At 45.3% G+C, this 23386-nt stretch overlaps 3 protein-coding genes across 4 annotated transcripts; all 3 read right to left on the reverse strand.

Annotated features, from left to right (window-relative positions):
* Positions 1 to 803: 803 nt before the first annotated feature.
* triobpb (TRIO and F-actin binding protein b) lies at positions 804 to 12855 on the reverse strand. 2 transcript variants are annotated; one of them, XM_076751739.1, is made up of 13 exons: positions 12459 to 12855; positions 9772 to 9828; positions 9342 to 9410; positions 9139 to 9228; positions 8810 to 8919; positions 7689 to 8130; positions 6709 to 6955; positions 6146 to 6257; positions 4201 to 4360; positions 3736 to 3837; positions 2393 to 2479; positions 1773 to 1977; positions 804 to 1633 (listed from the first exon to the last, which is right to left on the reverse strand). In XM_076751739.1, the coding sequence occupies exons 1-12, from the start codon at positions 12462 to 12464 to the stop codon at positions 1816 to 1818; spliced, it is 1644 nt and encodes a 547-aa protein (XP_076607854.1). In that variant the 5' UTR covers positions 12465 to 12855; the 3' UTR covers positions 804 to 1633; positions 1773 to 1815. The 2 variants fall into 2 exon arrangements, with proteins under 2 accessions (XP_076607854.1, XP_076607852.1); XM_076751737.1 differs by having other exon boundaries at positions 7686 to 8130.
* On the reverse strand, positions 12768 to 19229 carry LOC143333891 (uncharacterized). Its single transcript, XM_076752266.1, has 8 exons — positions 18969 to 19229; positions 17629 to 17774; positions 17064 to 17248; positions 16072 to 16643; positions 14549 to 14766; positions 14255 to 14372; positions 12909 to 13010; positions 12768 to 12857 (listed from the first exon to the last, which is right to left on the reverse strand). The coding sequence occupies exons 1-8, from the start codon at positions 19227 to 19229 to the stop codon at positions 12768 to 12770; spliced, it is 1692 nt and encodes a 563-aa protein (XP_076608381.1).
* Positions 19230 to 20552: 1323 nt separating this feature from the next.
* On the reverse strand, positions 20553 to 22774 carry nol12 (nucleolar protein 12). Its single transcript, XM_076751753.1, has 6 exons — positions 22606 to 22774; positions 21967 to 22072; positions 21813 to 21861; positions 21557 to 21702; positions 21292 to 21386; positions 20553 to 21060 (listed from the first exon to the last, which is right to left on the reverse strand). The coding sequence occupies exons 1-6, from the start codon at positions 22713 to 22715 to the stop codon at positions 20865 to 20867; spliced, it is 702 nt and encodes a 233-aa protein (XP_076607868.1). The 5' UTR covers positions 22716 to 22774; the 3' UTR covers positions 20553 to 20864.
* Between the last annotated feature and the right edge of the window lie 612 nt (positions 22775 to 23386).

Below are 23386 nucleotides of genomic sequence, written 5' to 3' on the forward strand. Positions count from 1 at the left end.
TTGCTGTCGTTATAGCGTTTCCGGTTGTATTTACTCGATGGTGTGACGTTGACAAGCACTGTGGTGCCACCTAGTGGCCGAGCTGCTTCAACACAGCATTTCAGCTCAGCCTGTGGACAACTTCTGACTGGATGAGACAAAGTCTGGCTCAGCAGTGGACCTCTTCACCTTATTCAGTGCACCTACTCACTGATCTTCTGTTTAATTAATATCCCATTCAGTTTTAATGACATACATACTCTGATAGTGAGTGGGAGATTAGTCCCCTCTGAGGTGGATGTGTTTCTAGGACTTTCTCCCATGTCTTACATGGGAGTGTAGGGTATGGAGGGAACTGTTAGAGTATATGGTGATGGACCTGAAGGTATCTGAACAGATCATATTTCTTACATTAAGTATCAAAGCTGGAAAAGTGGTCACTGTCACTCAGGTCTCTTGAATGTTTTCTTTTTAATACAACACCATAATGTCCCCCCCACAACACCGCAGAACACAAATAACTAGCATCATCAGTAGTATGTGTTTGCAGAGCCATGCAATTTATTCTGTGTTGCTGAAAATGTAATGCCTAATCTTTGAACTGATTGTTATTGTATTGGCAGTGGTCTACTGGTAATCCAGCATCATTGAAATGAAACGTACAGGACAGAAATGTTTCTGTTGAACTTATTTTACTGATTGCAAAAATTGTGTATAATTTACAAAGATGATACAGGCTCTACAGTACATTAAATATGAAAATATTTTCAAAAGGCAGGTAGATAAGTCATTTTATCACAATTCATGCTGTCAATAAAAAAAAAAAAAAAAAACATTGGCTCATCGATGCAACACCTGTCATTTGCTGTGATGGTGGCACATTAATGCCAGTAATGACCAGGGGTGACTGGAAGCTCGACAGTTCCTGCCTCTCAGCCACAGTTTAAAAAATAAAGACGTCTGTGATGCGGGACAACATTCATTCAACAGCTTTTACAAGCATCCCGAAGAGAGCTGAGCCTGAATTTGCTTCTACACAATCATAGATCAACTTCTAATTCAGGAATAAGAAAGGTCTGCCGTCTTGTCCTGTATTAATCCCACTATATTTTTTCTGAACAAACGCAATACTAGATAAGCACACTTGTCTCCAGGTAAAAAATAATAATTACAGCAAATGATGAACTCTCATTTCTAAAAGAAGCACGCTCCATTTTCACAGAGTAAACACGACTCAAAGCTGTACAAAAGAAAACGGAGATGACAGTAGCTCTCATGTAACTGTTATGTTAACTGTGTCTCAGGCAGAAGACACCAAGGCAATGAGACAATTATACAGCTCATACAGTATGAACTCTACATTACCTGATTAAAAAAAAAAACACATCACTCAACAAGTATTCCAGTTTTCAGACCAAATGCGCACTCATACACGAGAGCTATGATAAAAAACAAAAAGTGCAGTTTTACATGTCACGTGTGGCCCAGTGTAATGAAACCAGCTAACAGCTACTCTCTGCTGCTCATTGGCAGAATGATTGAAAACTAAGGCACTATCATGGTCCCCGCACAGCTGGGTCTGTACAAGTCCAACAACCACCTCCTCTGCTTTTCTGTACACCTGTTTGATTCAGTCACTGTGGTGCAGACACACCTGCAACACAAAAAACACACACAACGAATGAACAAAAATTAAAATAAAAAATCTCTGCCTCTCAAACGCTCCACCGAGGCCGTGACCTGTTGGCCGCATTAGTGTGACTTTGCATGCTGTCTGTTCTATCAGTCCACACCTGTCACTACGTCTGCCAGAGCAGCGGTACCTGCTGCAGACCCTCAGTGGTCCAGGCTGTTTCCCAGCTTTTGCCCCTCATGCAGAGCAGCCATGGCCAGCCTCAAGTGCTCCTTGAGACTCTGGATCTCTCGCTCGCTCCGGCCCTTCATCCCATTCAGCTCCTCAAGTATCTCCGTGTATCGTTCACAGGCCAGCCGCTTCTCCTGTGAGGCAAAGAGTGGCAGTGGGGCTTTGAGTGATGTCACACCATCTCTGAAAAACCACTCTTGTTTCTGTGTAAACACGCTATATTTATGGTTTTCATGTGACATTATTCATATAGCGTAACATGCCATTCGCTCTATGAATCACCACAGCAGGGAATGTACAGTATAATACAAACAGCAGAGCATCCTGCAGGGCTGGACTTTGCCAAATTCACTGGTTTTTGCTGTTTGCAACATAAGCCAAAAAGATCTTTGTTGCGCTGCATTCTCTGAAAGTTTTCAGACTATGAGACAATTAACAAAGACTTTGTTCAAGGATATGAGGATTAACATTCCACCTTATTCATCTAATAGTGAAAAAAAAAACACATGCTTGTAGAAATGGACCAACACACGCACACACACACCGTACCGTGTTCAGAAACTGCAGTTCGTTCCTCAGACAGCTGATCTCCTTGTGTAAGTACTCTATCTCATTTTCTTTCACCCTGAGGAGAACCTGGGAGAAAACAACAAAACAACATAGTGAAGTTGTTCTTTGCTGCCAAGAAGAAAGAAAACAAAACATCTTTTTCTCTTAAATCCTTTCTAATTATCACTTGAGTCCACCAGAAATGCTCAGTAATTGTGCTCTGGCTGATTTACGACGCAGTGGATTCTCAGTGGTTTCCAGAGTACAGAGGGCTTTTGGCCAATTACCATTTATCATGACATTCCCTTTGTGTTCTGAAAACTGCAGACCAGTTTAGTAACGAGAGAGAGCGTAAATGAACTGCTCCAGTTTTGCTACCTTAGGTTTTCCTTCTAATGACCCTCAGAGGCTGGGTGCCATCTGTCTGAACAGCAGGGCGGCCTATTTCTGAAACTGATGCTCCTCCAGAAGTCTGCCAGGCTCAGTGTCCTTCAGCAAAGCTTTATAACTCGCTTGGATAGTGCAGTGCTTTTCAGCCGTGCTTAACACGTGTGCATGATGGAATCTCTGCAGAGCTTTACTTGGCGGACTGAAAGGCTGCAGAGTCTCTTCAGATATTTCTTTCCCTGCTCTCCCCCCAAGACTTAAAGCGTCAGTTCACTTGACTTTTAATTTTCCCCGGCTTTGAGGAACTTACTGCTTGCACGTTTGCCCCTCACTAACACAATGAAGTCAAACTGAGTTTCATGTAGGAGAGAAAACAGATGGATTATCTGTCGGGAAAATGAGATGCGTAACATCGGGTTGTGTTGCTGCTCAAAGGAAAATTATTGTGAATTGGAGGATAAGAAGTCCAACCTGTTTCAGTTCAGCAGTTTGATGGAAGAGTTTATAGACTTAATAGGGATGGAAAGAGCTGCCGCCACATTAAGGCACCTTGATCGGGGCCTGGAGGGATTGTGGGATACAGTAATGTCATATTTGAACTTGTTAACAGATTAGATGTAATGATGTACAGTGCACAACATGTCGAGCTACAAGAGGATTTTCAAGGATCATTTGTCAAGAAAATGATGCTTGATGCTCCCTTTTGTTCCACACAGGTGCCTCTGTGAGTGATCTGATCCAATAGAAACACAGCTTCTCTCATCCGTATGAGGCAGGTGTTTTTGGACTCGATCAGAACAGAAATGATCACACAGTAATCAACCTTTTTCAGCTCTTAATGCAAGTAGAACTTCTCCCACCTGTGCACATCTGATGGATGTGGCTGTCAGTTCAGAGGGTTAACAGGCACAGACCCCCACCCACCCACTTTCAGTTTCAAGTGTAAGAGCGGTTACCTCTAGCTCGCAGGGCGTCCTGTCTTTGTTGTCGTCTGAGCGCTGATCTGTGATGGTAGACTGTACACGACCGATCTCCTCCATCAAACGGGCCTTTAAGTCCTGCAGAAGAAAACATGTGCTCATTATTTGAATGCAGCCCATGGGCTGGCACACATACTGTAAAGACAAAAGCCGGACCACAGACTCCACACCTTTTTTTTTTTTTAAGCGTGGATCGTACAAAGTAACAGATACAAAACGCGACCTTTCACTTGTCTCTTGTTGTTCCTGTGAGGGTCAGACTTCACACTTGCTTTTTCTAACCCTCTGAAGTAAAACACTTATAACTACACAGTCCATAAAGGTGTCATGCTATATTTCAGAATGACACCTGCCAGTGTAACATGAAGGAGAACCAGTTTTGACTTCATTGTGAAAAGACTGCTCCTCTTCTTCTGTTTTAACAGTCTGCTGCTCGCTCACCTGGTTCTCCTTCCTCAGCTGCTCCATATCTCTCTCCTTGCGGCTGATCTCCCTCTCCCTCTCAGCGTTGTTCTGCTCGGCTCGGTTCAGCTCCAGACACTTCTGGGAGTAGCGCTCGGACAGTCCGGCCAGCTCTCTCTGAATGGCCTGACTCTCTGCCCTGCGCAAATGGAAGAATAACACGTGAAGCTGCGTTCATGTTCTTTGTGAACTGAACAGGAGGAATAACAACTGCGACGCTGTGGGTTAAAATCACAACAGGATGTAGGTGACATCATCTGCTTTCTTTTGACTGTAAGAGCAGGAGAGAATACAGAAAGACATGAAACAACTACAGAAAGATGCAAAGCGGTGGCTCCGCTGGGACGACCTTTCCTTACACATCATGCACACACAACCAAGAATAATCTTGCAAGAAATGTTCCCATTGAGCGGCAGCTCCTCTTTTCTGCTCTGCACGTACCTCTTAAGTAAATGTAACATTATCATACAGTATTGATTACATTTAATAACAGCAACACGCTGTGAAAAAATAGGAGGGTGCTTCTTTTTCCATTTTCATGAGGCAAGTATTTCCTGCTGCGGCTCGAAAGCATCTTCACTGCTCATGACCAATAACCACAAAAATAAGGACGAGCATGCAAAAAACGCAGAGTAGGCAACACAGCTAAGCTCTAAGAGCGGGTTCCAGTAGCAGCCACTGAGACAGCGTTGTGTCAAAGGCCTTGTGAAGCTTACAAAGGAAAACTAATCCATGACCAAATTCTTGTGCATTCCTTCAGTGCCTAACAGGACCCCGTGGCCGCTGTGGTAATGGCCTTGCTTAGACAAGGAAGCCTGGATTGTTGTGGAGTCTGCAGATTCTGCCTTTTATTTCACAGAAAAGCCATTTGTGGCCGACGAGCTCCCACTTTAAAGCACAAGAGAGCTATTCACATAAATTACCAGTGTTGGCCCGCGCTGACGGAGGCCGAGGGCCAGGCTACAACCAGCAATTTATTTTCAAGGCAACATGGACTAAAGGCCCCGAGAGAAAGAGAAGCGGTTCACAAACTCTTTCATATCCCCGTATATCAGACTCGTTACCAATATATCCCCAGGTAACACAAGTCTCTACACTCCATTCTAAACGGGGACTCACTTGAAAAAGTCTTTAGGTATTTGTTTGGGTAACAAGCTTTCTTTAAAAGTACACACTGAAAATCTCGTGAAGAAGCTGAAACTAAGAATAGGTTTTTATTTTTGAAACAGGGCTTGTTCTAACGTGTTAGCCAGGATGATGGTGGTGTTGTCTACGTGCAGGCTGCCTCTGTACGCTGCAAGGTTTAGGCTCTGTGGACCACAGCGCTCAATGATTTATAACCAACTCTGGTTTCCATACTCCTCATTGTTCACCTCATGATTTGATAGACTGGCCGTCACTAAGTCTGCATGGACAACTTCATTTGTATATTTTTTGTGTTGAGGGCCATGCTGGGTAAACTCCACCAGGTGCTTCCTTACCAGGTTCAAAGGGTGTACGAGGAGCTGAAGGGGAAAAAGCCTCCCTGGACTCTCTGCAGAGCATACTACATTTTAATGATCTCATCCCTTTTGAAAAGCAATGTTAAAAGTCCACATGACTGAGAAATGCACCTGCTTTATTTGAGCTGGATTTAGTCTGTTTCCTCTCCGCTGTGTTTTATTTCTATTTACACTCTAACTGAAAAGAGCTTTCAATCTCGAGGGACTTCCAGGTTAAATAAAGGTTAAAAAACTATGTGTTTTTAAACTAGCACTTAAATCAATCAACATAAAACAAGCTATTTTTTCTAAACAGATGTTTGCCTCTGGTGTCAGTAATGTTAAGGATTCTGAGCTAGCTTGTTCTCCACTGCCTCTAAGCACCTGGCTGACAGGTGTACACCTCCACCACACTGGCACAAACTGACTGACAGTTACTTACTCTTGTTGGACCAGCAAAGTCTGTGAATCGAGCACCCCGCTGTTCAGCCTTTTGACTTTCTCCACCTCTCTCTCCAGATCCTCTTTGTGTTTCTTCTTCAAGGCCTCCATGACTGAAACACAAACAGACCAACGTTTGCACAACTTCGACATGATCTCCTGGTCATTTCCTGATTGGGGGAAATGCAGGGACACTCAGGGAGGTAAAAGAAATCAAGACCAACTGAGAAAACCTCAATATGAATCTAAAAAAAAGTTACAATTTTAACCTTTTTTCTACACAGGATGTTTAGATACAACAGTTAATTTCAGGTGAAGTGTTGCATCAATATATGATGTATATTAAATTACATTTGTTGAATTCACAGGCATTCAACACCCTAATATGGAGGAGGAGGATGGTAGAAGAGTATAAACGCCCTGTTGGAAATGCTCAATGCAGTTCTTCTTCATCACATGAGCCAACAATTTAATGGCTCAGCTAAAGCTACATTTAGTGCTGTAACTTTTTGCCATATTCATTGTGGTCTTGATGTTCTTTTCAACCCCGTCTGGCCCGCTGACCTCGTGCGGTGTCCTGGGTCTCCTCCAGCAGCAGCCGGTCCTTCTCGGCCTCCAGCTCCTTCATCTGGCGGTCGTGCTGCCTCTGCAGCTCCTCCAGCGCCTGCCGATGAGCACGCTCCATGGCTGCCAGGCTGCGGCCGCAGGGGGCCTCAGGGCCGCAGCCGCTCCTCACACCTCCTCCACCTCTCCCTCCTCCTCCTCCTCTCCCTCCTTCTAGTTGCTCCAGCTGCTGCCTCAGTGACGCCACCTGAGAAAAGACAAAGACGGAGGTAAAGCCCACTGAGTGACAGACGAGGGGGACAGAGGCCTATTGACTCATTATGGAGTTAGCAGGATTAGCATAGCAGGATACGAAGAAACAGGATGCCAGCTGTGAGGTATAATTTCATGGCTGTTGGCTCTCAAAGTTCAAATTATTTGAACTTAAACTCCGACCACTGCTGACCTTTCAAAGCCTGATTTGACTCGAGCTTAAGAAGAAGCCTAAACATGGAGGACACATTCAACTTTCATTACACTGTAATGACAGCATAAGTCAAGAATACACACACAGTTTGTACACAGGCTTCTCTTCTCTTAAATGAATTATCTAATGAAAGATCAGCATCTAGCAGAGCTCCCTGCCCAGCTTCGTAGTGCTGCTTTAGTGTCAGAGACTGCAATCAGGTTCAAACCAAAGACACACATCACAGCACACAGAGAAAAAAAACAGACAGGGGTTTCAGCAGTACGTCCCATATCACTATCTGTATCCTACTCCAGCTGATAATCTTTTTTTTTTTTTTTTTTTTTTTTTTTTTTTAACCTTCTACTGTATATCTTAGATGAAAAACACTGCTGAAGAGGAGAGGCAAGTCAGAAAAATAGACACTTAAGTGTTAACAGGCGGAAACAGGAAGTGTTTACTTCATCTGCACAGATGAAGAGTTAATTTGCATTTTATTGAATTTGCAAATTGGAAAATCATCTCCACGCACTACCTCCCTCTGCAGCGCCTCATTGGCTGACTGGCTGGAAGACCGCGATCCTGCTGGCGGCAAAGAGCTCATCTCCTTTAACGGCATGCGTTCAATCTCAGCCCACTTTTTCTCTATTTCCTCCGCGGTGCGCAGCCTTTGGTTCGATCCCACACCGGTGCCCTTCCTGGACAGCACAGCCTCCCATTGGCTGCTCGTGTTCCTCTCTTCCTGCCACTGGCTGTGCTCCCTCCCCTGCCCCTCCCCTGCTTCTCTCTGACCGGCTGGGAGAGGGCTGGACGAGGCGGGAACGGGGGACAGCTCAACATAGTCAAACCTGCGCTGAGCGGGAGAGGCGGCGGTCGGAATGTCAGACTGAAAGTCGGTGTGACGCGATGACGGGCGACGGGACGACAGCACAAAGCGAGACTGAGAGTTTTCCTTGTCACTGCTGCTGTCAGGTAATCTAGAAGAGATTAGAGACAAATAATCAGAAATCAAGGCTATCGAAATAAAAAAATAATGATAAATAAAGGTGTGATTTCTTCTGAAGCCTCAATATGAGCACTGAACACACAGCTGATGGTGGTGAGTCATTAAGATTACAGAACATATACTCATACCCCCAGTAATTAACGACACTGATTCATCAGCATCAGCCAAAGCATACAGTCACTGAAACTCTTCAGGGCAAAGCTGCTGGTGCATGTGAGTAACAGAGCCTCTTATCTGAATGTATTCAGCCAAGGCTCAGCTGAAGCAAGACCTGAAATGAGCAGTTCAGACAGGCAGGCTGAGGCAACCAACCTTAAAATGAGTGCAAAAAAAAAAAAAAAAAAAAAAGCGACTTCAAAAACAACTTGGTACTGCTTCTTATGGCAGGAAGTTGAACGTCAGAGCCTGGCAAGTGACAAATGCCCCACACAAGCTACCCAAGCCAAAGCGAAAAAGTCAAAATAGTTCAGAGGGTAATGCAAGAGGAGCTACTTTGAATATAGAAAAAAATACTTCTTCTATTTCAGCAACCTTTTGCAGATGCACCCGCAGCTACATCGTATAAACTTGAGTATTTGAGGAAGGTGTGAATTCTTAAATGGTAAAAGCTAAAAAGTTAATTAGTTCTGTACAGTGAAATTGTTAATTACTGTGTGAGGTCTGGAGAGCTGCTGGGCCGGACACTCTTCTTTAAAACCTCTATCCAATTCCGCCTGATCCCAGCTGTCATGGCGGACAGTGTGAACGCGGCCTCCCGCGTCTGCAGAACAAAAGAGAAAACGGGTCAAGGAGACAAGAAGATGTGACAGAAGAGGTACAAAGAGAGAGGTGGAAGAGATACTGACAGAGATGTCATGATAACAGAGTATTAAGAAAATACTGTGTGGAACTTGAGAGTGGGTGTGGTTCACGCTGACAAGGGACGAATATAAAGATGAAATTCAGACACATGCACAGTCTATGAGAGACAAACACTCACCTGTATCTGAAACCCATAATTCTTCTCCACGTCAAACTCAGACACCTTCACACATGATTTCAGATCAATCTCCCCATCCAAGTCATCTTTCTGTACAGAAAGCACAGGAGCAGGGTTGACTGTCATAATTCAGGTGCCCAACCAACTGTGTGTGGAATGAACATAAGGATAACTACAAAATTAAAACAACTTAAAAGACATACCTCCTCTGCACTGGAGTCTCTGTAGTACTTCAGTCCAGCATCAGTCAAAACAAACCAATGCTTCTTCCACTGGAGAAACACAGCAGATATCAATTAGTCCAAGGCTTCAAATAAGACAAGCATGCAAAGAACACCACGACAACATCTGACACAGCAGCACTAAATACAGCTTTATCAAAGCCTGGTCAACACCACAGTGACACAGCAAGGCCTCATATTAAGCAGCAGAGGAACAGCGTGCGATGTGTGACGCGAGGAGCTCATCCACTCAAGCATATCATCCGAAGAGAGGAGACACCTGCTGAGCCTCAAGCTACGAGTCTATTACTGTGATAACGAGCACAGTGTGCCGCTATCGCCTTACACTCAACCTTTCTCATTAGGAAGGAGGGATGGAGGGAGCACGACATTCAGAATTACCGGTCCTTACCTCTCCGCTCTCGTCCAGTTTGGACATCCATCCCTTCTTGAAGTTCAGGAGGTCGGGCTGCGAGGGGAGGAGCACAGTGCAGTGTCAGCTTCAGCCAAACGCTTTGACAGAAATGCTGAAAATAGGAAACCTGAGGGAAGGAGCTCTGCTGTCCATTTATTTATATAATCCTTCATGACAAACAAGTCTCAAAGGATAAAACAGGGAAAAAAGAAGCAGTGACAGCAAACAGGATCAGGGAAAGAAGAATAAAGTGAAAAACAGGTATGGAAGGGTGGGGCGTACTCAATGTAACTCTAGCTCTTTATGAGAAATCAGCAACCACACCACCACAGGTTTATTCTATTTTTGTGCATGAAGACAACAGACACAATGCTGCATGCTTATTTTGCCACAAAGGACGTGAGCAAGTTTCTGTTGTGGAGGAACTTGCTTTTCTTTAAGCGCATGTTGAGACCAGTAACATCGGTGCTGGCACGGTTATATTTGTACTTATATACCTTTTTTTAATATTTTATAGGTCACATGAACATATTCTTATCACAAAATGATCTGCTGTCTTGAATAAGTTGTAACACTTTCTTGTATACATTTCAACCATTCAACAAAGCCCTGAGTTGTTAATATAGCGCCGACACAACATTTATGCCCCAGCGTGCTGCTGTGTTGCACTGCAGCGCAGCAGATAAATGAAAACAAAGGGCAACGCTTGCACAGAAAAACACATCTGAGGTGTGAGAACCAACAGGAAACCACAAGCACGCCTGTGAAGGATGAGGACAGAACATCTGACAGATCGAAAGATTAGGAGCCGGAGCAGCACATCCATTAGTGATGGGAGGGGTGATCTGGAAACCTCAGGAAATTTGCAGTGGGAACACAAGTGTCTAAAGTAACTCTGCTCTTCATAACTCAACACTGTTGAAATATTTTGCATATCTCTTGCTGAAGCTACTCCTGCCACCCTTCAGTCCTGCCAGAAACAACAGGCTCGTTTTTGCCTTTGACACGACGGCAGGAAGAGGAAAACCCCTGGTACCTGAAGACGTGGTGATCCCAGATTAAGATTAGGCAACTTTTTCCAGCGTGCACTCTTCACTCTGCTTATCTCTCTTCACGAGCGTGCACATTCCTCACTTTTAAATCTTTTTATGCAGACGTCATCTCGGCTCCCTCTGGCCTCGCATCACTTTTTTCTCTCTGTCTGATTCTCTGGCTAAATCAAGTTGTTCTGCTCCCTCTCTGTTTGTACTCCTGCCTGTCCTGTCATCTCTAACCACCCCTTTTCTGTATTTATATTCCCTTCCTGGCTTCAGTTGTGCTCCCCTACGCCACGGTACCACCCAGTTTTTCCTCTGTATAAACCAGCTCATCTGTGCCACTGATCTTCTTTAATCTAACAAATTTTAAGGTCTGGTGACTGCCAATAGACCGTGTTAAGGGAATAATGAAATTAGCAACACTGTGTGAAGAATATATCAGTGGATTACTAATATCTGACAAGCCTAAATTTCCTTTCAGCGTTGATAAATGATATGGCAATGTTTTAAATCACCAGGGACTTTTTAGGTATTGTCATGATGAAATAATAATGGCTGCATCATCATGTGCCAGTTTAAACACAATAGGACACTTGTTTTAGAGGTTGAGATTAGGAGGATTAATGTTTCATTCTGTCTGTTTCCATTCCTCACCTCCAACTGAGTGTGCGAAGGTGAACGACTGGAGCGAGCTCTGTGTCAAAACCTCATCTGAAATGAATGCTGTCTGGTCCACACACACCCATCAGCTGGTCAGGGAGCGGCCACAGGAGGGCACAGAGAAAAGGGCAGCGACTGTAATGAATGACCCTACAGTGCTGCTGCTCAGATCAGTGACTTTGCTTCAAAGGTCAGAGACAGAGGGACGAGGGTCAAACAGCGGTGACAGTCTGAGACAACGTCCACTCTTCCAGCCTTCTGTTTCCCATCACAATAGAGGAGATCTGTCTTTGGGCCTATGACAGCATGCAGGGCTCTCCACTGGTTTCTGTTGAGTTACTCTCTGAATAGTATGAAGAGGGGTAATGACACATGTATGCACTCGTTGTGAGGACAGTTCCTCTACCTCTGGCTTTTTTTTTTTTTTACACATACTAAATAAATAAATAAAATAAAACAAATCTGCAAGGTTTTCTTGACAAATGTGCAAACATGCGTCCCATCTGACGCATCCAGGACAAGCTAATGGCTTATGGCGCTTCCTGCTACTGTAAACAACTCGGGGTAAACAGATGGAGCTACACAACACCTGGAAACCAGTATGGATTTGTTAGACGTGTCACAGGAAGGGAAATGTGCAATTCTTAACTCAGCTGGGCCCATGGGAGTACAATAAAAATGATAGCACAGTAAAAAAAAACGTGTGAGTTTTAAGCTAGCAGTACGGCGGACCTGAGCCCACTTCAGTGAGCGTTAACGTGGACACCCACCACTCAAACAAACCTGTAAAAGCTAGCTACGCAGCCCACATTAGCCTCTGTTTAAAAAACTGAACATTTAAACCAAAGTGATATACTTAATGTTTACTTTCTGGGACTGGGTTCACTCAATATGTTCAGTATATATACATTTATGTGACATAACGTTATATTCAGGAAGGAGCGACAGGCAGGAAAAAACAGAAGTGCTTTCAAGGTGTAAACTTACCGTCATGATAACAGGATCCAGAAACGGTGAAACAGAGACAAAAGAAAAGCACCGTCACCTCTGGCGAATAAAAACCCTTCTTCCTCTCCTCTCCACCCTTCAGCTTAGCTAAACCTCTCGGCCAAAATCCTTACTTTCTCGCAGGGCACCGACGTTACGCGAAATCAGAGAAACCCCCGCCATTCATACCCATGTTAACCTAATCAAGCGGACCGCCAGCGTCCACGGCAGGCTGTCTGACCAGGCTTAAGGGGAAAGTACACTCCTCCGACTAAACGCCGACAAACTTGGGGTTTAAAAGTAATAACTTCAAAACTTTCTGACAAGTCGTGGGCGCGTATCGACACACTTTGCCTCGGCTGTGTCTCTGCTCGCGGCTCTCTCCCTCTCAGCCACTTCCTGGGCGGATCCGCGAAGATCGTTTGAGAAAACAAGCCAACCCTGCCTAACCACACGATGCTGGCTCTGAAACCTGTGTTCGGGGACCTCCGGGGGCTGAGGGGGGTCCAGAAGGGTCCCCGGCAGCATGAGGAACAATATAGCTCCGATGAACTGCGCCCACAAGAGGTTATCGGGGGAGGAAAGCGTATAAATGTGAGCGTTCAATGTGAGGTCTCACTCCCTCCCACTCTCCGGGACCAAGCCTCTGGAAAATTTTGGGGGTCCTTCACAAAGAAAAGTTTGGTCATCCCCAACTTTGCAAACACACCGACGACATTTGGTTGCTATATTATTCCTGCCTGAAAATCTTTCGGGCTTGCAAACAAAGTGGCACACCCCCCCACCCCTCCAAAATCCTCTCTTGGTAGCTATTGGTTTCAGTTCAGGAATTTCAACACATGCCCCAGCAGACCACAATTGACAAAGCTCAGTCAGTCTTATGAAATGCCTGTAGGGTGTAGGCGAAGTCTATAGACACACAAGAACCAACCCTTAAAAGTTAATTTTAAAAGAGTTGGAGATATTGTTGACACGCCAGCTGGTTAGGGTGTCAAGTACATAAAAGCTTTACGGTCATAGACAGGATCTGTGTGAAGGCTGGACAAGCTGCCAGCATATCTGGTAAATATTTAACAAAGATACCGCATACTGAAATGGGCTGAGCTGCAATAAAGCTTGGATGTGTGCTACAGGTTTACAGTGTTATTTTCACTACAGATATTAGCAATAAGAGCAAAATCAACTGTAACTATAACCCACATATATGTGGCTGTTTCCACACACATACGCATAGTGAGAGTTCACATATTCACTGTAAAGGGACTGGCTATATCACATACCTGCATTTGTTCTGATCTGTGCTGATTACCTTTCCAAGAAGTGCCCTCGTCTGCTGTGGGACTGCCAGACCTCTGGAAAGGAACAGCACGCAGTTATGAAGATAATGTCTGACTGAGTGCACATAGAAAACCCGGGAGTTCACATCCACAGGCTTATTCTAATCTGGTGTACGGTATGGGGAAGAGGTGGTTAAGCATTAACATATTATGCAGGTGAAAACAACAGAGCACAAGCTGCAATTCATTGGATTATATTGTGCAGGGGGGAAAGGTGCATAATGCACATACCACTGTGGGGTTTTAATGCTCAGTTCCCAGCCTCTCTCTCTGCTCCCTGTCCTGTAATGTAATGTAATATTCTCCCAGTGTTGTTTAGCTTTATCAAGGTTACTCTAATAAAACATGGTTTAAGACCACTAAATACAGAATGCGAGGAAGTGAAAAGAGGAAAAAAAATTCAGCTTCATTAACTTTTTCATCCTTTAATAAAACTCTCCCGCTCCTCTGCCAGCATACCTGCAATGAGGTGGAGGAGTGAGCTCGAGAGAGATACCCACTGCCTCCATAGTGCCAGTCTCTCTCAGTGTCCCCTGTATCTTCCCACTCTCTGGAGGGATGCTTGCTCAGGGAGTGGCTGAAACAGCAGAACAGTTTATAAGTGTTTTGGTCTGATGGTGTGGAAGAACACTGCGAAATACCATGAAAATACATACATCTGTAACTATGTCAGTATAGTGTTAACCAATACAGTATTTGAATATTTTGCCAACACCACTCCTTTCATTCTCTGTGGTGTAATATGAGTCTGACCTGGCCGGTTTAAAGAGTTCCTGTCTCCGAGATGGCTGCTGGATCTGAAGCCGCCCCATGAGGCCTGGTCCCTCTCTCTGATGGATCATTTTGACCTTCGGCACGTCTGCCATCATGGCATACTCCTCCCTGTTGCGTCCTGTGGACCCCACCGACGGCTGGCCCGACTCTGAGGACTCCATGGAGCTCTGGGATGAGGTGTGCCTCCGCATTTGAATCTGAGGTGAAGGAGAGGGGCTCCGTGCACGTTGGGAGGGCCTCTTGTCATTATGGGATCGATCCTCATGGACATGTCTGCCAACCGCAGATCTGATACTGCCGGGGCTTCTGGGTGTTTCCAAGGTGACAAAAGCTGTTCTGTTGCCATTTGTGGTCTGTCGAGAGGGTGAAGCGGCACGAGATAACGAGGAGCTGCGGTGGGAATGAGCTGATTCCCGCCAGGAGAATGGAGAGCGACTGGAGTCGGATTTTAAGTCATGGCAAGTGTTTTTTCTCTGAAAGGAATGGCTGGAATCTCCATTAGTGGCATTTCTGAGGATTGAGTAGCCTGGCGGGTCACTGTTGCCTTTTCTAGAGGGAGAGGAGTTGCGGCTGTTGTGATTTTTGCTGTTAAAGGAGCAGCTAGTTTCCGTTTTCCACAGTGAGCGCTGGTCAGGAGCATCATAGCTTTTCCTTGAAGGCAATGAACTGTGGCTACCATGACTTCTGACGGAGCTGTTTATTTCAGACTTGCGCAGCAGAGACTGAGAAGGAGAGTCACAGCTTCTCCTCGAAGGGGACGAGTTACGACTTTCACAAACACGGCCATGTAATGAGCCACCGGTGTCTGTTTTGCGAAGCTGATACTGAGTTGGGGTTTCATAGCCTCTCCTCCCAGGAGAGGAACCACGGCTGTCCCGACCTCGAATGCTACCAACAGTGCTCGATTCAGTCTTACGGAGCACAGGTTGGCTTGTGTCATAACCTCGTCTGGACGGACTCACGCTGGGGCTTTCATGTTCTTGATCATTCAGTCCATTCTTAGCTGATGGGTTACGTAGTAGTGCCTGGCTTTCAATGTCATAGCCTTCTCTAATGGGGGAGCCACAGCGTCCATGGTGACTGCGTCCACTGAGAGACATAATTGATTCAGATTTACGAAGGAGGGATTGGCCAGACAAGCTGTAATTTCTCCTTGGTGGTGAGGAACTGCGACTGTCACGCACGCTGCTGGAAGGTCTCCTGGACGGAGACGAAGCACGACTGTCCCGCCCACGTCCACTGGATGAACTGCTGGTAATTTTGTGAAGAGACATTTGGCCTGAAGGGTTACAGTCCCTTCTTGAGGGGGATGAACTTCGGCTGTCACGACCCCGACCACTCAAAGACCCACTCACTTCTGTTTTTCTCAAGGCACTCCTAAAATCAGACGTGGTGCTGGACTGGGATTTGATTGAACTAGCAAACGATTTAAAGTTTCTTGGCAGAGTTCCTGACTCAGCACGTCGCCCACGTGTGCCCTGAAAGGAGTTTCTGGATCCTACCTCCATCCCTTGAGTCCGCCCTCCATCATCAAAGTTATGCCTGCTGATAGAGGTGGCGGACTCGCTGCGTCTGAATGGTAAGTTTCCACGTGAGGGAGAAGAAGAGCGAGATTGCAGGGCTGAGCCTTTCCTGGAGGAGTCAAAACGTCCTGTCTGTTGATAGGGAGGGACATGAGAAGAAGGGCTTCCCCGGCCATAAGAACTGCTGAAACCTTTTCGCCCAGTGGAGGCGAGAGACTCTGCTATCTTAAAAGGAGTAGGACTTGGAGACCGGGGGCCAACTTGTGCCTCAACCTCAACAGCAATTTCATAGGGGTCAGGAGGCGGGATTTCCACTGGCAGGTCCTCATTTAGATCCTTTATTATCTGCCTTTCAGAGGCAACACCAAGATTAGGGTTTCTGAAGGGGATGCTGTCTTTTGGCTCTACGTTTCGGCTGCTGAAGATGGGATGCCCTCTCTCAAAATGGCGAAAAGGAGCAGGTGGGCTGTTATCGCGGAGTAAATGGGCACCTGCTGCCCTCCCCAGGGAGAAGTAGCCACTTTCCCGCTTCTCTCTGTCTGCTTTTAACCCTGGAAAAACACGGAAGTCACAGTGTGACAGAAATAGAAAGAGGAGGGGTAACAGAAATACTCCACATCAAAGTTCAACTGCTGAGCAACAACCAGAGACACAAATGGAGCTATATTGTATTACTGATAATTGCTCTGAGACACCTCAGCTGGTGACATCAAACAGTATTGCCAAGTAAAGAACACCTTTGGCTGTAACTGGATATGGATTGGTCAAGTGCTGTAAGTTATAGGTTTACTGAAGGCTCGGTTCACAGAACTCATATTTAGAGCTGCATGTGCTCCAATTAGAGATCAGCTGATACTGTTTCTCCTCGTTACTATGCTTCTAATCCTGCATCTTCTCCAGCTCCTCATCTGCCAGGAAATGAATGAAATAAGTGACAAACAGAGCAAGATACAAGGTCAGCTTTCACACACCCGATCGACTGCTGAAGTTGTCTCTGCTCCGAGTTTCGTCCATCCAAGCCCGAGGGTTGGGCCGATGGGGTGGAGGGTCGAGCCGGGTCATGCCGAGTTTGGTGGAACGGCGACGGATGGGCAGGTATTCGTCCTCTGCACTGATGGAGCCGCTGAACTCTAGATAGTCACTGTGGTCTCGACAGCTAAGTGGAAGAGCAGGTGGGAGGAGAGTGACGAGAGTAGAGATAGAAAGGTGAGAGATCGGGAGTGTGGAGGGCAAGTGGAGAAAAGTAAAAGGCCAAAGATGGAAAAGAGAGAACAATTAAATCAGTCTAACATGAATTTCATAGAGTTACCACACAAGTGCATCATGCAGCATGAGTGTTAGAACATGATGAGGCAGACTGCTAAGACTCAAAATATATGACTACAGACCACAGTAGTTGCCAGAGTTTTTAAATGATTATACAGTCCTGTGGTGACAATCTAGTTCACAAAAACATTTAAATTATACATTAAAGTCTATAATTCCACCTGCACTAGCTCTCCTAAATGACTTATTATCACCAGCCAGTACGCCTACCTGTCAGTGCTGTCGTCGTCGTCACCGTCGCAGATATAAAGCTCGCAGTCGGGGCTCAGGATGCACAAAGAGCTCTCCTGATAACCCACACGGCCTCCATTGACATCACAGCAGCTGCTCACCACCGACAGACCATCAGAATCCTCCTGATAGGATGACAAGGTAAGACACGGGCCAATCACATCGTCGCAGCGAACTCCATCTCTCTGCAGGTCCCAGAGTAGGACTGTATTTCTAAGGCAATGCTTACCAAAATGTCAGTATGAAACCACTGACAAATGACAGCACTTTCAGCATGCAGAGTAAGGGAGTGCATACAGTACAAAGTAAATCCTAGATGTGTCTGCCCGGCTTCATGTCCTCCAGCAGAGGGTTCGTGTCTGTCCCCTCCGTCCTCCCTGACACACACACACACACGTTCAGTCTGCTGTTCGATTAGGGTTACACCTGTGTAATTCGACCTGGCTCGCGGCTTTTCCTCATTAACATTTCATCACTTTTTTCTTGACATAAAGCCTTCTCTTGTCTCAAAAAGAATCTAAAACTGTCTGTAAATGTCAGACGTTGGCACTGATCGCTTCAACCTACGGGAAACTACAGGTTAGGGATTAAAAATTATGGTGATACAGTTCAATGTATACAGTGGACTGAAACAAATCACTGCCATGAGGTAACTGTGGTTATATCACAAAAGCAAGAAAAAGCAAAGAAAAAAAGTAGAGTTGTCAGAGTTTTAATACTGTATAGAGTGATTCCCAACCTTTCTGTACATTATCCTTCTGTCTACTATTACCAGTGATTCCCAGTAGGGCAGTAAGTGAACCAGCCTCATTAATTTATAATGGAAGGCACTGCTTCCACCCTGCTCCTTTCCTCCTTAACTCTCATTCTCCATCTCTGACCTTTTCTTAATTTACTCACAGGCAGCAAACACTCATACATGACCTCATGAACTGTTTTTCATTGTCTGCCCTTAACTGGAAGGCCCTTTGTGATTCCACCCACACTGACTTTTGGGTCAAGCGAGAAGATCTTTTGTCTAAGAAAAGACAACTTAAATAGACCCTTTTCTATTCTAAAGTATTTCACCTTGTGCACCATTACTGCTTAAAGCGGAGTCGAGCAGCACAGCAGTACCTCACTGTTTCCTTTGACTTCACATCTAACCTCAGTGTCTTTCTGACTTCACCTGTGACATCCAATGTGCTCACCTTTTCTTCAGGTGAAGCTAATCCCATCACTCAGCACTTATTCTTCTCCTGTTCCCATCTCTGCCCCGTTACCTAGCTGCCCCATTCATCTCCCTCCCTCTTCCTCTCCGGCCCTCTCTTCTTTCTTACCTTGCTGCTGGTGTCTCTTTCCTCTGCCTGGGACAGGATGGGTGTTAAAAACACTCCTTTCCCTGATCCAATCCCAGCATCAGTCCCGGTTTTCGTCCCGGTTCCGGTCTCTGCTGTGGGTTTCTGCTGTGGTGCTGCCTCAGTGCTCGCCCCTGCGCCGGCGTGCAGGTGCCTCTGGCGCAGGCAGTCGTGGCAGCGGGAGGGGTCAAAGATGTTGGGCTGGAACTTGGGGCAGACGGGCTCATCGCCGGAGAGGGGCATGGTGAGTGCGGAGGGGGAACCTGCACGATCATCGCATCCCGCAGGGAAAACTGGGAAACAACAGCAGGGCGAGGAATGACATCACAATGACACATACAGCAAACAGTAATAACACAAGTAACCCCTCTGCTGAGTGTAACCGGAAGAATTCTGTGTCAACACATCTTGCACTTATGAAATCAACTATAACAATGTTATGTGCTGATGTGAAGGGACCTGTTGAATGAAATATTTTCCAAACTTAAAGAGTCTCTTGCAAAAGTGTGAGATGAAATAAGAAAGAGCAAACCTATAACAGCGTTCCTGACAGTAAAACCACCCTATACACTGCTCAGTCTGGCTGTGACACTGCACTGCTGGAGAGGCGTAAGGACAGTGAAGCAGCTCACAATGGGCAGATAAGAGGATCTGTTATTTCATGGTTCACGCAAGATCTATAGTGGAACTGTTAAGGCAGGTGATAACTAATCACACTAGAGGACCCTGAAACACAATCCAGTCAGAGCGCTGTCAAAGCTCCCCTCAGAGCAGCATTACAACCAAACACAAGGCACATGCACTGCAATCAAACAGCTTTTACAGGCACCACAGCCTCTAATAATGAATGAGCCGACTAACGAGTAGGACAGTGAAAATGGTAGGAAGAAATTTGTGATGACTTTGATATAAAAATGGTAAAGTTGATGCACTACCTGATTAGAGAGGCTCCGGCTGTCAGCTCCACTCTGTATGTCATCAGGAGTCCCAGGTTAAACTGCCCACCAGACCCCCATCAGACACATGCCTCCTCTTCTCCATGCTCTCTGTCCTCCCGAGTTGCCAGGCTCTCAAATCAATCCGATTGGCTCCCCTGACAATGAGTGAAACTGAAGCATCCACGACGGCCATGACGGCTCTCGGTTGACACAGCGAGAGACCCTGAAGCTCGCGCAGACCCGGAGCCAACATGGAGCCAGTGGCCTGCCGGTTGCTCCATTGAGCGGTTGTATTAAATATCATGGGCTTTAGAAAGCGAAATGAAACGCTCATGCTAGTGACAGCTGGCACACACTGGCTCAGGTTAACGTAAATAAATAAACACTGGTGAGGTGGGGGTTTAACATACATTAGAACCACTGGAAGTGTAAAGTTCTCCAATAAGGTTCTATAAGAGACACAGTAGCTGCTTCTCCTTTAGATGACACACAGGTAATACTGAGCTGTGGGGAAACAGAGCTAAGGGTTGATTTCCTGATGTTCTCCAGAGGATGTTGACAACAGTGTCAGGTTTCCTATTAAACAATGGCAAGAGAAAAAAATTCCACACGGAGCACACTGACAGTTAGTGGCTGCATCACCGGGTCACAGATTCGCAAGATTAATCTTTTATTTCATGAAAACTTAAGTAAATACAGAACAGCTTGTACATGTTTCAGAAGTAACGCTACAAAAACAGTTTCGCTTTGAAAGATACAAAAGTACACGTTTGAGCACAAGATTTGAGCGATGTCGTGAAAGGCAGTCTGGCGGCACGTCCTGCTGAAACACAGGAGCAGAAATACTCCACAGTCCAGTTTGTTCAGCTGTGGACTCGCACACAAGTCGTCCAGTCTCTTCAAAGCTGGAACCCTACAGTATAATTTCCTGCGCTCTCTTTCAGTCCTGACAATGCACCCTTTTCCCAGTGTTTCGCCGTCGCTGCCACTTGCTGGTCTTCCCGCCTCTGTTTTTACCCTCTGTGGCACCGCGTCTCTTGTCTGTGCGACTGCCTCGTCCTCGCCGGCCTTCCTGCTTCCCTTTCCTCTTCTGCTTGCTGGTGAAAGCGTTGAGCGACGCAGTTAAGGAGCGGATCCTGTAGCAGCAGGGGAGAGAAAAGAAAAGACATGCAGCCGGACTGAGAAGGGCTGGAGGATGACAGGAAGACAGACTGAAGGAATGTCATCAGCCATTTATCTTATAAAAAGGTCAAAAATAACATCAAGCTGTCAGAGGCCAAAGTGTTGTCCTGAGTAAAAGCCAAAACATCAAAAGTATTGAATTTATGACCAAAAAAACGTAGAGATCTGCATGATGAACGGCTCACTTTTTGTTGACGATTGGGTTTCCAGCTTTTCTTGGCATCGCTATTTTTTCCTCCTCTTCCTCCCTCTGTTCTTCATCCTCATCCTCCCCATTAACCTTGAAAGCAAAGACTCTTGTGTTAATTAAGTTTTATTGCCATCAGCATCATTATTGTTCAATAATTTAAGCATCACTTACTGTCAGATAGACTTACAGGCAGTAAAACTGGCATAATCCAGCCTCATCAGGATGAAGAAAATGATGACTCCAGGCTTTAAATGTCCTACCTGATTGGCTGCGGGTCCAAGGCGGTGAGCCACTGTGAGGTCGAGATCACTGATGGTTGTCACGGTGACGGTGTGGTTGGGGTGATCGTACTGCACAGACTCTGTTGTGCTGGTTATAGCTTCTTCCAGATCATCTTCAGCTGCCTCTGAGAGATGGGATCACATGAGGAAAACAAACAAACAAACAAACAAACAAATAAGCAGAGATTCTCAAGTGATACAAATCAGTGAGATGACCTGTGAGATTTGAACTCACCAAGGGCTTCGTTCCTCTCTTTCAGCATCTTTATGTATTCCTTATGCCTCTGAAAGCAGACACAGAGCCAAACACTCGAGGTTGGACGAACACAGTTCAATTTGTGTCGACATGAAACAGATTTGAACTCTGCCCTCGTTTACTGTACACTTACTTCCTCTCTGACTCTGATCTGCTCTTCCTTGATTTTCTTTTGAATTTCTGCTACCGCGGCTTTCCTCCTTTCCACCTTTCGCTTGTGGAAACCAGTTAAATACTCCCTGACAGGGCAGAAGAGGAAGAAACTTAACAAACCAGTCTCTGCAGGTTTGTGTGGCATAAAGGATAAACAGCTACTTTAATAAAATCATGTACATAGTTTATATATTAATGACAAATAATTTCAATCAATCAATCATCAAACTTGTCTTCGTACATTTTATAGAAGATATCTTCTTTACAACTCAAACTGACATGTTGGTCAGTAAACTTGTATCACAGTAAGTGACTCACTGAGCACAACACCGTAATGTTTCAAAGATTCGTGTTTTAAACGTGAGAATGTGAGTACTTAACTCCCATCCTTTGCTTTCAGCACTGTGAAGTTGTATACTACATAGCCTTTTGGTTTGGTATTCTAATAAACAACCCACACAACACATATTCTGGATAACGTTAGATCAATTTGATATAACAAAAAATACATTGTGAGAGCTAATGCTAGCCTGATATTGAAATGGGTCTGTGGCGGCTAACGCTAAGATGCTAGCTAACATCAGCAACATGTTAAGAAAAAAACAGCAGGTAAACTTACTGTCTGTCTTTGTCGTCAAAAGTAATGATGCATTTGTTTTCTCTCTTCTTGGATCCTGGCTTAAATTTAGCCTTACTGGAAACATTGTTGTGCTTTTTTGTATTTTTCATGTTGTACACGTGAGTTTACCCGACAGTACTTCCGGCTTGTTTTTATGAGCACGTCATTTAGATGTGTCCGACTCGAAACACCTACATAATGGAACTTTCCGCACAGTCTAAACATTGAGGACAACAGATGTTGGGACTGTGCAGTGAGTGTAATCATATCTGAATTAAAATAAATACCCTTATTTTAAGAGGTGATATTGCTACTATAACTGCAGGATCCACATACTGTCTTCAACCGCATTATCTGTTGATAGCATTTGATATCAAGCCACCTTATCTCATTTGAGACATCAGTGAGAATGAATGAGGTTACACGGCCTGTTTTTGTTCATCATGATATGATACCTGCCTGTTGTCATCATTGCATGTATTTGATATTTTCTAATTTGGTGCTTGCACTCTCCTGATCCCTCTGACACCTTTGTGGTGATCAGCTGTTTGCCACTCCCTCCATAGCAGGAACTCATTAAATATCCAGGCATGTCACCCTGCGAATTCCTGCAAGTGTTTCATTTAGTCTGAGTTGTCCAGTGTTCATCACGCGGCCACACACACGGTGTGAAAGAGGGAACCAACAAACTTCACACAGCCATCGTTATCAAACACTGGCATTCACACTCAGCCAACACCCACGTCATGAAGCATGAAATGTGGTGCTCTCTCTTTCCTTC

This window comes from Chaetodon auriga, chromosome 16 (assembly GCF_051107435.1).
Source record: "Chaetodon auriga isolate fChaAug3 chromosome 16, fChaAug3.hap1, whole genome shotgun sequence".
Taxonomy (NCBI): domain Eukaryota; kingdom Metazoa; phylum Chordata; class Actinopteri; order Chaetodontiformes; family Chaetodontidae; genus Chaetodon; species Chaetodon auriga.

What these genes read in the sequence shown, in the direction of transcription:
- triobpb (XM_076751737.1), bottom strand. An exon ending in AGCTCTCCAGACCTCACACA is followed by an intron (nt 8,131 to 8,809) that starts GTAATTAACAAT and finishes AATCTCTTCTAG; the next exon opens with ATTACCTGACAGCAGCAGTG. An exon ending in AGGCGCTGCAGAGGGAGGTA is followed by an intron (nt 6,956 to 7,685) that starts GTGCGTGGAGAT and finishes GTCTTTTCTCAG; the next exon opens with GTGGCGTCACTGAGGCAGCA.
- LOC143333891 (XM_076752266.1), bottom strand. Translation starts at nt 19,229, where the DNA reads ATGCCCCTCTCCGGCGATGAGCCCGTCTGCCCCAAGTTCCAGCCCAAC. An exon ending in AAAGAGACACCAGCAGCAAG is followed by an intron (nt 17,775 to 18,968) that starts GTAAGAAAGAAG and finishes TCATCCTATCAG; the next exon opens with GAGGATTCTGATGGTCTGTC. An exon ending in TTCAGAGCCAGCATCGTGTG is followed by an intron (nt 12,858 to 12,908) that starts GTTAGGCAGGGT and finishes GGATCCGCCCAG; the next exon opens with GAAGTGGCTGAGAGGGAGAG.
- nol12 (XM_076751753.1), bottom strand. Translation starts at nt 22,715, where the DNA reads ATGAAAAATACAAAAAAGCACAACAATGTTTCCAGTAAGGCTAAATTT. An exon ending in AGATCAGAGTCAGAGAGGAA is followed by an intron (nt 21,862 to 21,966) that starts GTAAGTGTACAG and finishes GTCTGCTTTCAG; the next exon opens with AGGCATAAGGAATACATAAA. An exon ending in AACCCAATCGTCAACAAAAA is followed by an intron (nt 21,061 to 21,291) that starts GTGAGCCGTTCA and finishes CTGCTGCTACAG; the next exon opens with GATCCGCTCCTTAACTGCGT.